Source organism: Perognathus longimembris, chromosome 7, assembly GCF_023159225.1.
Source record: "Perognathus longimembris pacificus isolate PPM17 chromosome 7, ASM2315922v1, whole genome shotgun sequence".
Lineage (NCBI taxonomy): Eukaryota > Metazoa > Chordata > Mammalia > Rodentia > Heteromyidae > Perognathus > Perognathus longimembris.
The window spans coordinates 9,860,309-9,873,968 of record NC_063167.1 but is presented as its reverse complement, the minus strand read 5'-3'; the positions used below and the strand labels follow the sequence as shown (position 1 = coordinate 9,873,968).

The following is a 13,660-nucleotide window of genomic DNA, read 5'->3' as shown; positions in this document are numbered from 1 at the left end:
ACAAGAACAGTAAATGTCAACAACAATAGTGCACGGCAAATAAGTGTACAATACTGGCTTACCTAGATAGAAGCCTAGTACAGGGCTGCCGATCTGGCTCAGCGGAAGAGCGCCCGCCTGGCAAGTGCGAGGCCCCGGGTTCGGTCCCCGGTTCCGGGGGAAAAAAAAACAAAAAAAAAACAAAACACAGAAGCCTAGGACAGAAAAGCAGGCAAAGGGGCTGTGAATGTGGCTTAGTGGTAGAGTGTTTGCCTAGCTTGTATGAAGCCCTGGATTTGATTCCTCAGTACCACATAAACAGAAAAAGCCTGAAGTGGCGCGGGGACTCGAGTGATAAGAGCACTAGCCTTGAGCACAAAGAAGCTCGGGGACAATGCTCAGGCCTTGAGTTCAAGCCCCAGGACTGGCAAACAAACAAAAAAGTCATGCAAAGCCAGGTGCCAGTGGCTCACTCCTGTAATCCTAGCTACTCAAGTGGCTGAAATCTGAGGATGGAGGTTTGAAGCCAGTGCCAGCAGGAATGTCTGTTGGTACTCTTATTTCCAATTCACCACTAAAAAGAAAGTGCAGCTATGGTTCAAGTGTTAAGAGTGGTAGCCTTGAGTTAAAAAGCTCAGGGACAGTGCTAGGCCCCTGAGTTCAAGTCTAGAGTTGGCACACATATACAAAGCAGGCTGAGCCAGAAGGCTGAGATCTGAGGACTGTGGTGGTTCATAGCTAGCCCAGGCAGAAAATTCCATGAGACTCTTATCTCTAATAAAAACTACTCAGAAAAAGTTGGAAGTGGTGCTGTGGCTCAAGTGGTAGAGCTCTAGCCTCAAGCACAAAGAGACTCAGGGACAGTGTCCAGGCCCTGAGGTCAAGCCCAGGACTGGCCAAAAAAAAAAAAAAATAATAAATTAAAGCAGGAGATGTGAAAAGGTCATTTCTTCTTGTTTTTGGTAAACTTGTGCATGGCTAATTAGGTGAGCCTTGAATGACATGAGATATCCTTTTCAGGTTACTAAGTCCCCAGCATTATACCTTGGAAAAACGTTTTAGTATTTGGGCTTCTATCATGGTCAGGAAGTTCCACATAGCCAGTCCTGCTCCTGCCAGAGTCAGCAGGCCCAGACTGGATACCCATTCTTGCCTGTTCCTGAGTTACGTAATAAGACTTTATCAAATATGTTCTGGCTTGTAGACGTGAAATGCAGGACAGCATATTCTCTTTAAGCATGGGATAAATGCCTCGGGCCCTTTCCCTGGAGACAAGTAGGTAAACAAAGGAGTACTTAATATCTGTAAGTAAAGAAGTTGGAATGTACCATTTGCTCTAGGAGCATATAGGGAATACTCCATGTACCGTGGAAATGGGAATTATTGGAACATACTGCATTCGAACTGCTTTGTAGTGCAGTTGAAAAGTATTTTGAAGTTGGCGCTGGTAGCTCACACCTGTAATCCTAGCTACTCCAGAGGCTAAAATCTGTGGGTCATGATCCAAAGCCAGCCCAGGCAAGAAAGTCCTGCATTCAAGCCTTAGGCACAGAAAAAGAAAAAGGAAATAAAGAAAAGTATTTTGAGAAAAGTATATTTGAGGCTTAGTGGTAGAATGCTTGCCTAGCATGCACCACATAAACAGAAAAAGCCAGAAGTGGTGCTGTGGTGCATGGGGTAGAGCACTAGCCTTGAGCAAAAGAAGCTCGGGACAGTACCCAGGTCTTGAGTTCAAGCCCTAAGACTGGCCAAAAATAAGTTTTTTGAACTATGAAGAACTATTTTCTTGATGTGATATAATTAAATCATGACTATTGACTTGTCTTTGAATAGCAATTGTTAGATAGTAATTTGAGATATATAACTTTGAAATAACTCATGGAGCAATCAAACCCCACTTCAACTGGAATCCACAGTCCTAATATTTCTTTTTATCTTTTATCTTTTTTTTGGCCCGTCCTGGGGCTTAGACTCAGGGCCTGAGCACTGTCCTTGGTTTCTTTTTGCTCAAGGCTAGCCACAGTGCCACTTCTGGCCTTTTCTGTTTATGTGGTGCTGAGGAATGGAACCCAGGGCTACATGCATGCTAGGCAAGCACTCTACTAAGCCCCCGGTCCTAATATTTCTTACATGGTATTGGTATTTGTAATGTAATGTGTGCTGGTACACTAGAGCTTGAACTCAGATCCTTGAGCTCTCATTTGGCTTTTTTGTTCATTATTGGAACCACTCCTCCAATTCTAGCTTTTTTCAGGCAATTGGAGAGGAGACTCTCATGAATTTGTATGTCTGTGCTACATACCTGAGGAAGGAAACATGACTAATTGAAAACTGGGGATTGCTAAAATTCTTAATTTTTTTTTTCTAAAAGGCCCATTTGAGAGGCTGGGAATGTGGCTTAATGGTTGAGTGATTGCCTAGCATACATGAAGCTCTAGGTTCGATTCCTCAGCACCACATACACAGAAAAAGCCGGAAGTGGTGCTGTGGCTCAAGAAGTAGAGTGCTAGACTTGAGCAAAAAAAAAAAAAAGCCAGGGACAGTGCTCAGGCCTTGAGTCCCAAGCTGCAGGACTAGCAAAAAAAAAAAAAAGTAAAAGGCCCATTTGCACTTGAGTGTTCATACTAAGTTCAGCATCTAGGTATAAAATAAAAATAAAAAATGAGCAATGTTGAGCAAGATGCTTAAGGTAGTTGAATATGTTATTGATAATTTTCTCATTCTACTATATTTGAATTCTAAACATAGTTGGTTAAATTGACTCCCATACTCCTCCAGCTTTGTTGACACATGACTGTTGGTTATTGAAAATACGGCTGTAGCTGAACACTGGTAGCTTACTCCTGTAATCCTAGCTACTCAGCAGGCTAAGATCTAGTTCAAAGCCAGCCCAATCAGGTAAGTCCATGCGATTCTTATCTCCAATAAACTATCCTCCTCCAAAGAAACAAAAACAAAGGAAAACTAGAATTGGATCTGTAGTTCAAGTGATAGAGTGCTAGCTTGAATAAAAGAAGCTTCAGGCCCTGAATTCAAGCCCTAGGGCCTCCACAAAAAAATACAGGTGTAGGGGCCAGTTGTGGTGGTACACACCTGTAATCCCAGCTACTGTGGAGGCAGAAGTGGGAAGATCACATTTCAAGGCCAGAGTGGGCAAATTAGAGAGACCTCCCCCCCCATCTAATACATGATACAACTAAAACCCAAAAGGACTGGGGAAAAGGGAATGTGCAGATTAAGAGGTAGAGTGCTTACCTATCAAACATAAACACTTGAGCTCAATCCCCAGTACTTAGTGCACAAGTGTGTGCACCAGATGCTGATGGCCTGCACCTGTAATCCTGGGTGCTCAGGAGACTGAGATCAGAAGGGCGCTATTCAAGGCCAACCTGAGCAGGAAAACCTGTGAGGCTCCAATTAACCACTATTAAAAATGGAAGTGGAGCTGTGGCTCAAGTGGTATAGTCCTAGCAAAAATCTCAGGGACACTGCCAAGGCCCTGAGTTCAATCCCTATGAGAGAGAGGGGGGGGAGGGGGAGGGGGAGGGGAGGGGGAGGGGGAGGGAGAGGGAGAGGGAGAGGGAGAGGGAGAGGGAGGATTGTGTATGAAACTTGCCATTTCAGTCCTACGGGCTTTACATACTTCATGCTGTACTTTCCTCTTTCAGAAACCTTCGCTTGCTTAAAGTGAAGCAGGAAAATGCGGATTGCCCTATTTTAGTATAGTATTAAAATACATGTGGTAAGGGCCTCCTGGGGCCCAGCTGCTGACTTGGTTTTCAATCCAAATAGAGGAGAAGAATGTTTGCTATCTCTTTGAGAAATAAAGGCTCTGGGCTCCTTTGCTGCATGAAGGGAGCAGCTGCTAAGAGTTCATCTTTGAGGGTCAGAAAATTAGCCTTTCACTTTGTAGTTATGATATCACTGATTTGTCTAATCAACCATCATTATATTGAGCACCATTTAAGATTTTGGAAGCTATAGAACATTTGAAGGTCTGGATCATCACATTATAATAACTATATTATTATTATTAGTACTACTACTACTTAGGAGGCTAAGGTCAGAGGAGGATCATGGTTCAAACTAGCTCAGGCAGAAAAGTCTGTAAGACTCCATCTCCAGTTAACTAGCAAAATGCTGGACTTGAAATGTAGCTGAAATTATAGAATAGTAGCTGGGCAAGCAAAGCAGAGCTCTCGCCTTTGAGTTCAAACCCTAGATTATCAAAAGGAAGAATATTTTATGCCTAGTGCAGTTGGTTCAGTTCAAAATTGCCACATTTGTTGGGGTTGCTAGTACTAGATAGGCTTGAAGGAACCAAGGTAGCTAGAGTTGAACTCCTTTAATGGAGATCAAAATGGGGCTCTACTAATTACCTTTTGTTTGACTGATGTCCTCTAACTTGATCTTTAAATTATTTGCAGTTCAGCAAATCTGAAATGTGAGTAATGGAATTTTATTGCTTTGTTACTTTGTTTTTTTTACCCAATACAGGGGTTTGATCTCTGAGCCTAGTGCTTAGTGGGTGGTGGGTCCTCTATCACTGAGCCACATTACCAGCTCTCCTTTTTGGTCGTTAGTTGGAGATGGAGATTCATGGACTTTTCTGCCCAAGCTGGCTTCAAATTCTTAAACCTCCACATATCACTCTCTTTTTTTTTAAATTTAATTTATTTATTAATTGAACACAAATTTTTTGGACAGGGTGTTGTGCAAAAAGGGTACAGTTACATAGTAGGGGAGTGTGTACATTTCTTGTGATACCTTACGCCCTGTTTTTCTTTCCCTTCTCTAGGTCAGGTAGACATATATACAATATACAATGTATCAAGAACCTATACAGTAGCCATGTGGCCGCGCCCAAGAAAATTCGCCTAGGGCTTTAAATGCAATGTCGATATTAGACAATATGTCGACAGTAGTCTTATATGAACGTACAAGATATCAGTCTCTTGAGGAGCTAGGATTACAGGTGTGAGCTCTGTGTGTGTCAGTACTAGGACTAGAACTTAGGACCTCTCAGCTTTTTTGCTCAGAATTGGTGTTTTACCACTTGAGCCATGTCTCCAGTTTGGGCTACGACTCCTCCTCCTCTTCTTTTTTTTTTTTTTTTTTTGCCAGTCCTGGGGCTTGAACTCAGGGCCTGGGCACTGTCCTTGAGCTTCTTTTGCACAAGGCTAGCATTCTGCCACTTGAGCCACAGCACCACTTCTGCCTTTTTCTGTTGTGTGGTACTGAGGAACTTAGTCCAGGGCTTTTATACATGCTAGGCAAGCACTCTACCACTAAGCCACATTCTCAGCCCAGGACTCTACTTCTTAATAGAAGTAGGACATGGATTTAGACACTCATGTAGAAATAGAGTTGAAAGTATATTTAAAAACAACAATAGTAAGCCCACTTCAACTTTTGTGTAAGTTAAATATATTACAGGTATATACCGCCTCACAGTTATTAGGTAATATTTCATTTTTTTCACACCTGTATTTTCTGTTGATGAAAAGCTTGCAGCTCCAGTATTGCAGTGTCCGCAGTCAGGTAATTTGAATTTACTTCCACTTTCTGAGACTGCTGGATTTAACTGAGGATCCACTGCTTTAACTGACATGGCCTTCTAATGTAGAGATTCCTTCCTGGGCCTCACGAGGGGCCTGCACTAAGAGAGAGTACTCCCAGAGCTAGTAGTCTCAAAAGTAGTTTCATCAGTAGCACTGGATGAGTCAAAAGTAGTAGTATTTCCCTTTTCCTGAACTTGAATAAGTGGTGTCATAGTTCAGAAGATATCTTAAAAATAGCCTTGTGTGAAACTGAACTGATCCCACAAATAGCTGGGTGATCACTGAGGCCAAGCACTGGTGCACTGATGCCCTCGATTGCTTTTCCCTTTCCCCTTCCTCTTGTGTGAAGTCCCAGCCACTAGTTCCAGTAAAAATGGAGAAAACTTTCTCCCCTGGGCATGCATCATGAAGTGGAGTGAAAGGAAGGCTTTGTTGGGGCCTTTTCCTGACATCTAAGATAGCAAATGCAAGTCTGTAAGAAATGTGGTCATCTTTTCCAACGGATGTGTTCCCAGTGAGCAGCAGTGTGGCAGAGCTCACTACTCTGGCATGTCAGCTAGATTATGGCTTCCATCTTTCTGATTTAGGGAGATGAATAGCTCATCTCTTTCTCAGTGATCATATATGTAGTCATCTACTAGGAAAGCCTTGTCTTCTTGTGACTTCAGTACTTTTTAAGTGTTTCTCACTATGTTGCTTGTCTAGTCAGTACCAGCCAGCACACTTTTTAGTAGTTGTGGATACACCTTGTGACAATACCTTCCATGCTTTTTCTTTCAGTTGCATTGGAACAGTTCAGGACCATACTAATGAGTTCTCCTGTTTGTACTTAAAATTGTTTTCATAGTTTCATTGTGTCAATATTTGAGTGTTCATTTGTACTTCAGGTTTCATTTTAAAATACAAAAACATGAGAATTAGAGGGGAAGAATGGGAGAATAGAGTACAGCTGCTAGCATAATCTGTCTTGCTATACAGGGTAATGATACCGATTTAGATTAAGTGTGCAGCTGTGCTGAAATTTCACTCATTGAACACCCTTTGATCTACATCCTGTGTACTCTTGCTGGGCTTATTCGGTTTGCATATGACATATTGCCAGCTTAGTGTGCTCAGAAATAAAAATTTTGTTGCTTTTCTCTGAGCTTTGTTTTAAAGGTTAATGTGGTATCAATCAATCTGAAGACAAAAGGCTGGCTATAAAAATTTGTTTAGTACCTGATAAGCACAAAAGGTAGACTAGCCGGTTGCTGGTAGATCGTGCCTGTAATCCTAGCTACTTAGAAGGTTGCAAACTGAGAATCACTGTTTGAAGCCAACTCAGGCAGAAGCATCCATGAGACTCTCTTTTTTTTTTTTTTTTCAAATTTTTATTATCAAACTGATGTACAGAGAGGTTACAGTTTCATACGTTAGGCATTGGATACATTTCTTTTTTTTTTTGGCCAGTCCTGAGCCTTGGACTGAGGGCCTGAGCACTGTCCCTGGCTTCTTCCCGCTCAAGGCTAGCACTCTGCCACTTGAGCCACAGCGCCGCTTCTGGCTGTTTTCTGTATATGTGGTGCTGGGGAATCGAACCTAGGGCCTCATGTATCCGAGGCAGGCACTCTTGCCACTAGGCTATATCCCCAGCCCCTGGATACATTTCTTGTACTGTTTGTTACCTTGTCCCTCATACCCCCCTCCCTCCTCCCCCTTTCCCTTCCCCCCCCAGGTGTTCAGTTAGTTCACTTACACCATACAGTTTTGCAAGTATTGCTTTTGTAGTTGTTTGTCTTTTTTTACCCTGTGTCTCTCAATTTTGGTATTTCCTAGTTCCAATACCAGTATACACGGTTTCCAATATACTCAAATAAGATTACAGAGATAGTGTAGGTATAACCACAGGAAGGTGATACAAGAACATCATCAATAATAGAAGCTACAGATACACATGGGACGTTGAAAGTAGTTACAACTGTGATATAACAATTGTTTCCATAACATGGAGTTCATTTCACTTAGCATCATCTTACGTGTTCATAGGGTATAGATATTGGGCCTTGTGATGCTCTGCTATGACTTGCCTAAACCTGTGCTAATTATTCCCTATGAGGGAGACCATAGAGTCCATGTTTCTTTGGGTCTGGCTCACTTTACTTAGTATAATTTTTTCCAAGTCCTTCCATTTCCTTACAAATGGGACAATGTCATTCTTTCTGATAGAGGCATAAAATTCCATTGTGTATATGTACCACATTTTCCTGATCCATTTGTCTACTGAGGGGCATCTGGGTTGGTTCCAGATTCTCGCTATGACAAATTGTGCTGCGATGAACATTGTTGTGCTGGTGGCATTACTGTGATTTTATTTGTGGTCTTTTGGATAGATACCCAAAAGTGGGGCTGCTGGGTCATAGGGGAGTTCTATATTTAGCCTTCTGAGGAATCTCCATACTGCTTGCCAGAGTGGCTGAACCCATGAGACTCTTATCTCACAGAAAAAGCTGCAAATGGAGCTGTGACTCCAGTGATAGAGTGCTAGCCTTGAGCAAAGTGAGTTCAGTCCCTAGAACCAGCAAACACACAAAAATGTGTATAATATTGTAGTTTTGAGAAATATGGGCTGAGATTAAGGTATTGGGGAATCTGAGAATTAAAGTACAGTTATGTATTTACTGTTTTTTCCTAGGTGCATGCTATTATGATGCAAATCAGTCTATGTATGTGTTTGGAGGCTGCACCCAGAGCAGCTGCAATGCTGCCTTCAATGACCTCTGGAGACTTGACCTAAATAGCAAAGAGTGGATTCGACCGTTGGCTTCAGGTAAGAGGAGAAATGCTCACCTTTGCTTTCTTTGTTGTTGTTGTTTGCCAGTCCTGGGGCTTGAACTCAGGGCCTGAGCACTGTCCCTGGCTTCTTTTTGCTCAGGGCTACCACTCTACCACTTGAGCCACAGCACCACTTCCGACTTTTTCCATATATGTGGTGCTGAGCAATCGAACCCAGGGCTTCATGTATACGAGGCAAGCACTCTTCCTCTAGGCCATATTCCCAGCCCCTCACCTTTGCTTTCTTATCCGGTAACTTCATGTGACATGGACACTTTGGTCCTTTTTGGTGTTGGTTTGGAGTGTTGGTTACTTACTGGAGACCCAGGTCCTTTCAGATCTTCTTTGTAAATGCCAAAAATAGTATGCTTGTCTAAGTCTTTTGCATTTAAAAATGTACGTACTTTACCATTAGTGTTGGTGTCGTGTCCAAACCACTGTTGTTACTATGTGAATTCATTTGTATGGCTTTCTCAAGTTCTAGTACAAGTGTGACGTGCTGTTTGGAATGAAGTTGAGGTAACAGCAGAACACAGAGTCGTGAGAACTGTAGTTGACTGACAGTTGCTATTGTCCCAGGGCTAAGGTCGCTGAATATCTTTTGTTCTTGCCAGCTCAGATATTTGGGGAGTGTATGAGACATGCCTCTGCTAGTCACTCTTAACAACTCAGAAGTGTGGGAAGATTCCATGGGAGGTATGCTCCTGCTCTGCCCTACTCTGTCAGGGTTCTGGCTGAAGAAAACTAGATTCTCTTTTTCTTTATGATTTCACCTTTTAGGAATAGGTGTTAAACTAAAGCACAGGTTTTTTTTGTTGTTGTTTTGCTTTTGTGCTTTTTTTCCCCTCACAAGACAGGACAGTTTGAAACAACACAGCTGTAAGAGTGGAGGGGCTAATGCAAGGGAGAAATTGAGTCCTCTTGAGTTTAAGTGTTGTGCTGTCTTTGCTGGCAAGCTTTCCCCAAACAGTCTGCTTTTGGCCTGTGAAGATTGAAACTCAGTTGTGGGATTAGGGAGAACTGGTTTTCCTTGGAGGCCATTTCTTGTTTGTTTAGGCCTTGATTCTGCTTTGATGATTGGGTGGGACTGGCCTTTCAGAAAAGTCTGAAAAAAAAGCCAGAAGTGGAGTGGTGATTCTAATGGTAGAGTACTAGCCTTGAGCAAAAAAAAAAAGCTCAAGGACAGTGTCCAGGTCCTGAGTGCACCCCCCCCCCCCAAAAAAAAAGACATCGAAAGTATGAAAAATGTAAGATGTGCGCACTTGTGTGAGCATGGTGCGCATGCTGGGATTTGTGTGCTTTCTAGGCAAGTGCTCCACCATTTTAGCCACACCTCTAGCCCTTTTTCAGGTAGAGGCTCATGCTTTAGTTTGGGTTGGCCTTGTACTGTGGTCTTCCTACCTATATCTCCCTTGTAGCTAGGATTACAGTTATGAATCACCATACTTGGCTTGAGGGTGAGAGTCTCACTGCTTTTTGCCTGGGGTGACCTTGAACTATGATCATGCAGATCTCCACCCCAGAGTGGTTTGGATTATAGGAATGAACCACTGCATTGGACCCAAAAATTATAATCTAGAGAAAGTTTGAAGGTTAGTACTATTTTATTTTATTTTTTTGGTTTATTCTTATTTTTTGTTGTTGCCAGTCCTGGGCCTGGCACTCAGGGCCTGAGTACTGTCCCTGGCTTCTTTTTGCTCAAGGCTGGCACTCTATCACTTGAGCAACAGCGCCACTTCCAGCTTTTTCTATATATGTGGTGCTGAGGAATTGAACCCAGGGCCTCATGTATATGAGGTGGGTTTACCACTAGGCCATATTCCCAACCCTAGTACTATTTTAGAGGGTCAGCATTTTGTACTTTGGGTAGTCTCCCTTTTGGGCCCTTTGTCTCTGTTGCACTTAATGCAAGTTGCTTTGTACCTGGAGTCAAAGCTCACAGAATGTGAAAATTTTCTCAGCATGAGTATCAGTCTCAGTGTTCTGTGGCACCAGTACTGCTGCCTTTCTGTCTTGTAGCTGCCCTGGTAATTGTGCATAGGGTTGCAATTGGATTTCTGGCTTTGGGACTTTTATAGCCTGCTGCCAACTACTTCAGTTATTTTTTTATATTTTTGTGCAGGTCCTAGGGTTTGAACTTGGGGCCTCGAACCTGTTAGACAGGTAGGCTAGCAGATATTCTAGCCCTTAAACCATGCCTCCCAACCTTTTAAGTCATTTTCTAACAGATTGTCTCAAAAAGAGCCTAGTTTATGTCAAACGTAATCTACAATTAGAGCCTAGTTCTAGAGGAGGAAAAACTGAGCTTTTTCCAAATGTCAGCTTTAAAAAAAACAATAGTCTAATAAAGAATCCTGTGAGATTCTGCTTCAGGCAGAAATCCCGTGGGAAGGTTCCCTGAGGGATTGTTTCTGTGTGCTGTCATGAGTCCTGACCAAAATCACTTCCTAACTGAAACACCAGTGAGTTTCCGAACAAAACTCAGTTGTTGGTGGGTGTTGATATGCCTGAGTCACCTGCTCATTTTAGTGCTGGGAGCTAGGTGGGGTGGATGGCAGCTGAGAGGAGGGTGCCACCTTCTTCTTTGAGGCAATCTTGTAGCAGGTGAGCATGTTCAAGCAGTGACTCCATTTGAAGTAGTCTTGATTGTTCTGGTCACAAAATAATGCCACTGTTTTTTAACAACCAAGTACTTTTCACCTTTGGTAACTGGGCATGAGTGTTGCCCTTTCTTGTACAAACACTCTGGGCTTTAGAACCTTTCAAATTAATCTTCAAAAGTGTAGCTGTTGGGCTGAGAGTGTGGCTTAGTGGTAGAGTGCTTGCCTAACGTGCATGAATCCCTGGGTTCAAGTCCTCAGTACCACATAAACAGAAAAAGCCGGAAGTGGCGCTGTGGCTCAAGTGATAGAGTGCTAGCCTTGAACAAAAGAAGCTAAGGGAGGGTGCCCAGGCCCTGAGTTCAAGCCCAAGGACTGCCCCCCCCCCCCAAAAAAAAAGTGTAGCTGTTAGGCTAGGAATGTACTCAGTGGTAGAGCTCTTGCCTAGCACAAGCAGGGCCTTGTATTCAGTCTCCAGCACCTCAAGGAAGAAAAAAAAAGCAGAACCATTGGGAGATGTTAAGAGGCTGGGCAGGCAGTGGGGTTGGGAGTGGAGTCTTAGTAGAGAATGTTAGTATAGTGGATCTTTTTTTTTTTTTTTTTTTTTGGTCAGTCCTGGGGCTTGAACTCAGGCCCTGAGCACTGTCCCTGGCTTCTTTTTGCTCAGGGCTATTGCTCTACCACTTGAGCCACAGCACTACTTCTGGATTTTTCTGTTTATGTGGTGCTGAAGAATCAAACCCAGGGCTTCATGCATGCTAGGAAGCACTCTACCATTAAGCCACCTTCTCAGCCCATGGATATCTTTTTTACTTGTGTATGTGGTTATATCTCAAGTGTCCTGGAGCATTTTAGTTTGGGTTGGTACTTTAGCTCAAGCTGCTATAACAAAATATCATATACTAGGTGGCTTAAACAATAGAAATGTGTGTGCACACTCACATGGACCAGTCCTTGAGCTTTTTTTGCTCAAGGCTGCCATATTCCCAGCCCCATGGACCTTGCTTCAGTCTGAGATGGGATCCTACAAGGTCAGGCTCTGACCAGCAGTGTGAAGTGTTAGAAGTGCTCCCTCTAGAGGTGAATGGTAAAGAATGATAGTTATAGTTAGTATTTCTGAGACATTTCCAGAGATAAGTACTTCCTAGAGAGCTTATTGTAATAAAGAAATAGAGGGCTGGGAATACGGCTTAGCGGGAGAGTGCTTGCCTGTCATGTACGAAGCCCTGGGTTCTATTCCTCAGCACCACATATACAGAAAAGCCCCAAAGTGGTGCTGTGGCTCAAGTGGTAAAGTGCTATCCCTGTACAAAAAGAAGCTCAGGGACAGTGCTCATGCCCTGAGTTCAAGCTCCAAGACTGGCAAAAAAAAAAAAAAAAGGAATAGCAAGCAAACATTAGAAAGTACAAAGGCAATAAATGAGAAATGAAATACAAAATAAAGGAGAGCTGCTTTTTTTCTACTTTAAAAAAAAAGGAATCGGGGGCTGGGGATATAGCCTAGTGGCAAAAGTGCCTGCCTCGAATATACGAGGCCCTAGGTTCGATTCCCCAGCACCACATATACAGAAAACGGCCAGAAGCGGCGCTGTGGCTCAAGTGGCAGAGTGCTAGCCTTGAGCGGGAAGAAGCCAGGGACAGTGCTCAGGCCCTGAGTCCAAGGCCCAGGACTGGCCAAAAAAAAAAAAAGGAATCGGGCTGGGGATATGGCCTAGTGGCAAGAGTGCTTGCCTTGTATACATGAGGCCCGGGGTTCGATTCCCCAGCACCACATATACAGAAAATGGCCAGAAGTGGCGCTGTGGCTCAAGTGGCAGAGTGCTAGCCTTGAGCAAAAGGAAGCCAGGGACAGTGCTCAGGCCCTGAGTCCAAGCCCCAGGACTGGCAAAAAATAAAATAAAATAAAAAAAAGGAATCATTAAGTAGTTGTACAAAGGGGTGAGAGGTACTTTAAATAGGCTTTTTCTCCCTCCTGAGGCCTAACAGATAAAGAGTGGAGGTAGTGAGTGGAATTAAGTGAGAAGAGCCTGTGCAAAGACCCTGGGCAACAAGGACAAATGGGAGGAGCTGAATGCAGACTTTTGTGGATATAGCATAATGACTAAGGGGGAGCGTGGAACATGTGTTTTGGGGGAATGAGGCCAAAGGGGAGGGGCAGATGAATGAAGAGAGGAAGGGTGAGCAATTACAGTCAGAATATTCAATGTACATAAGTGAAAATTGAACCATGTAAATAGATGACTGGGGTTAGGAGAGATTGAGGGAGAATGATAAATGAGTGACCTTGAGCAAGATGCATTGCACTCACAAGCTGACATGTTGAATTGAAAACGCTTTGTGCAACTATTAAGGATAATAAAAATAGCCAGGGTTCTGGGGCTTCTGCTTGGAATCCTATCTACTCTGGAGGCTGAGATCTGAGAATCTTGGTTCAAAGCCAGCCCAGGCAGGAAAGTCTTTCAAAATCTTACCTCCAGTTAACCTCCAGAAATAAAGAAAAAAATCTGCAAGTGGCGCTGTGGTTTGTAGTGTTAGAGTGCTAGTTGAGCAAAAGCACTTAAGGACAACACCTGGGCCCAGAGTTCAAGTCTCATGGCCAACAACAACAAGCAAAAGGATAATAAGGTTAGATTTAGATAGATAGATAGATAGATAGATAGATAGATAGATAGATAGATAGATGTAGGGCTTACATTTTAAACACCTTTA

General features: G+C 43.1%; 1 protein-coding gene across 1 annotated transcript in view; it reads left to right on the top strand.

Annotated features, from left to right (window-relative positions):
* Fbxo42 (F-box protein 42) overlaps positions 1-13,660 on the top strand; it is a 65,971-nt gene that overhangs the window by 24,249 nt on the left and 28,062 nt on the right. Inside the window, exon 5 of the mRNA XM_048350319.1 lies at positions 8,212-8,346. Within this exon, the coding sequence (XP_048206276.1) occupies positions 8,212-8,346 (135 nt within the window). The remainder of the gene's footprint in view (positions 1-8,211; positions 8,347-13,660) is intronic.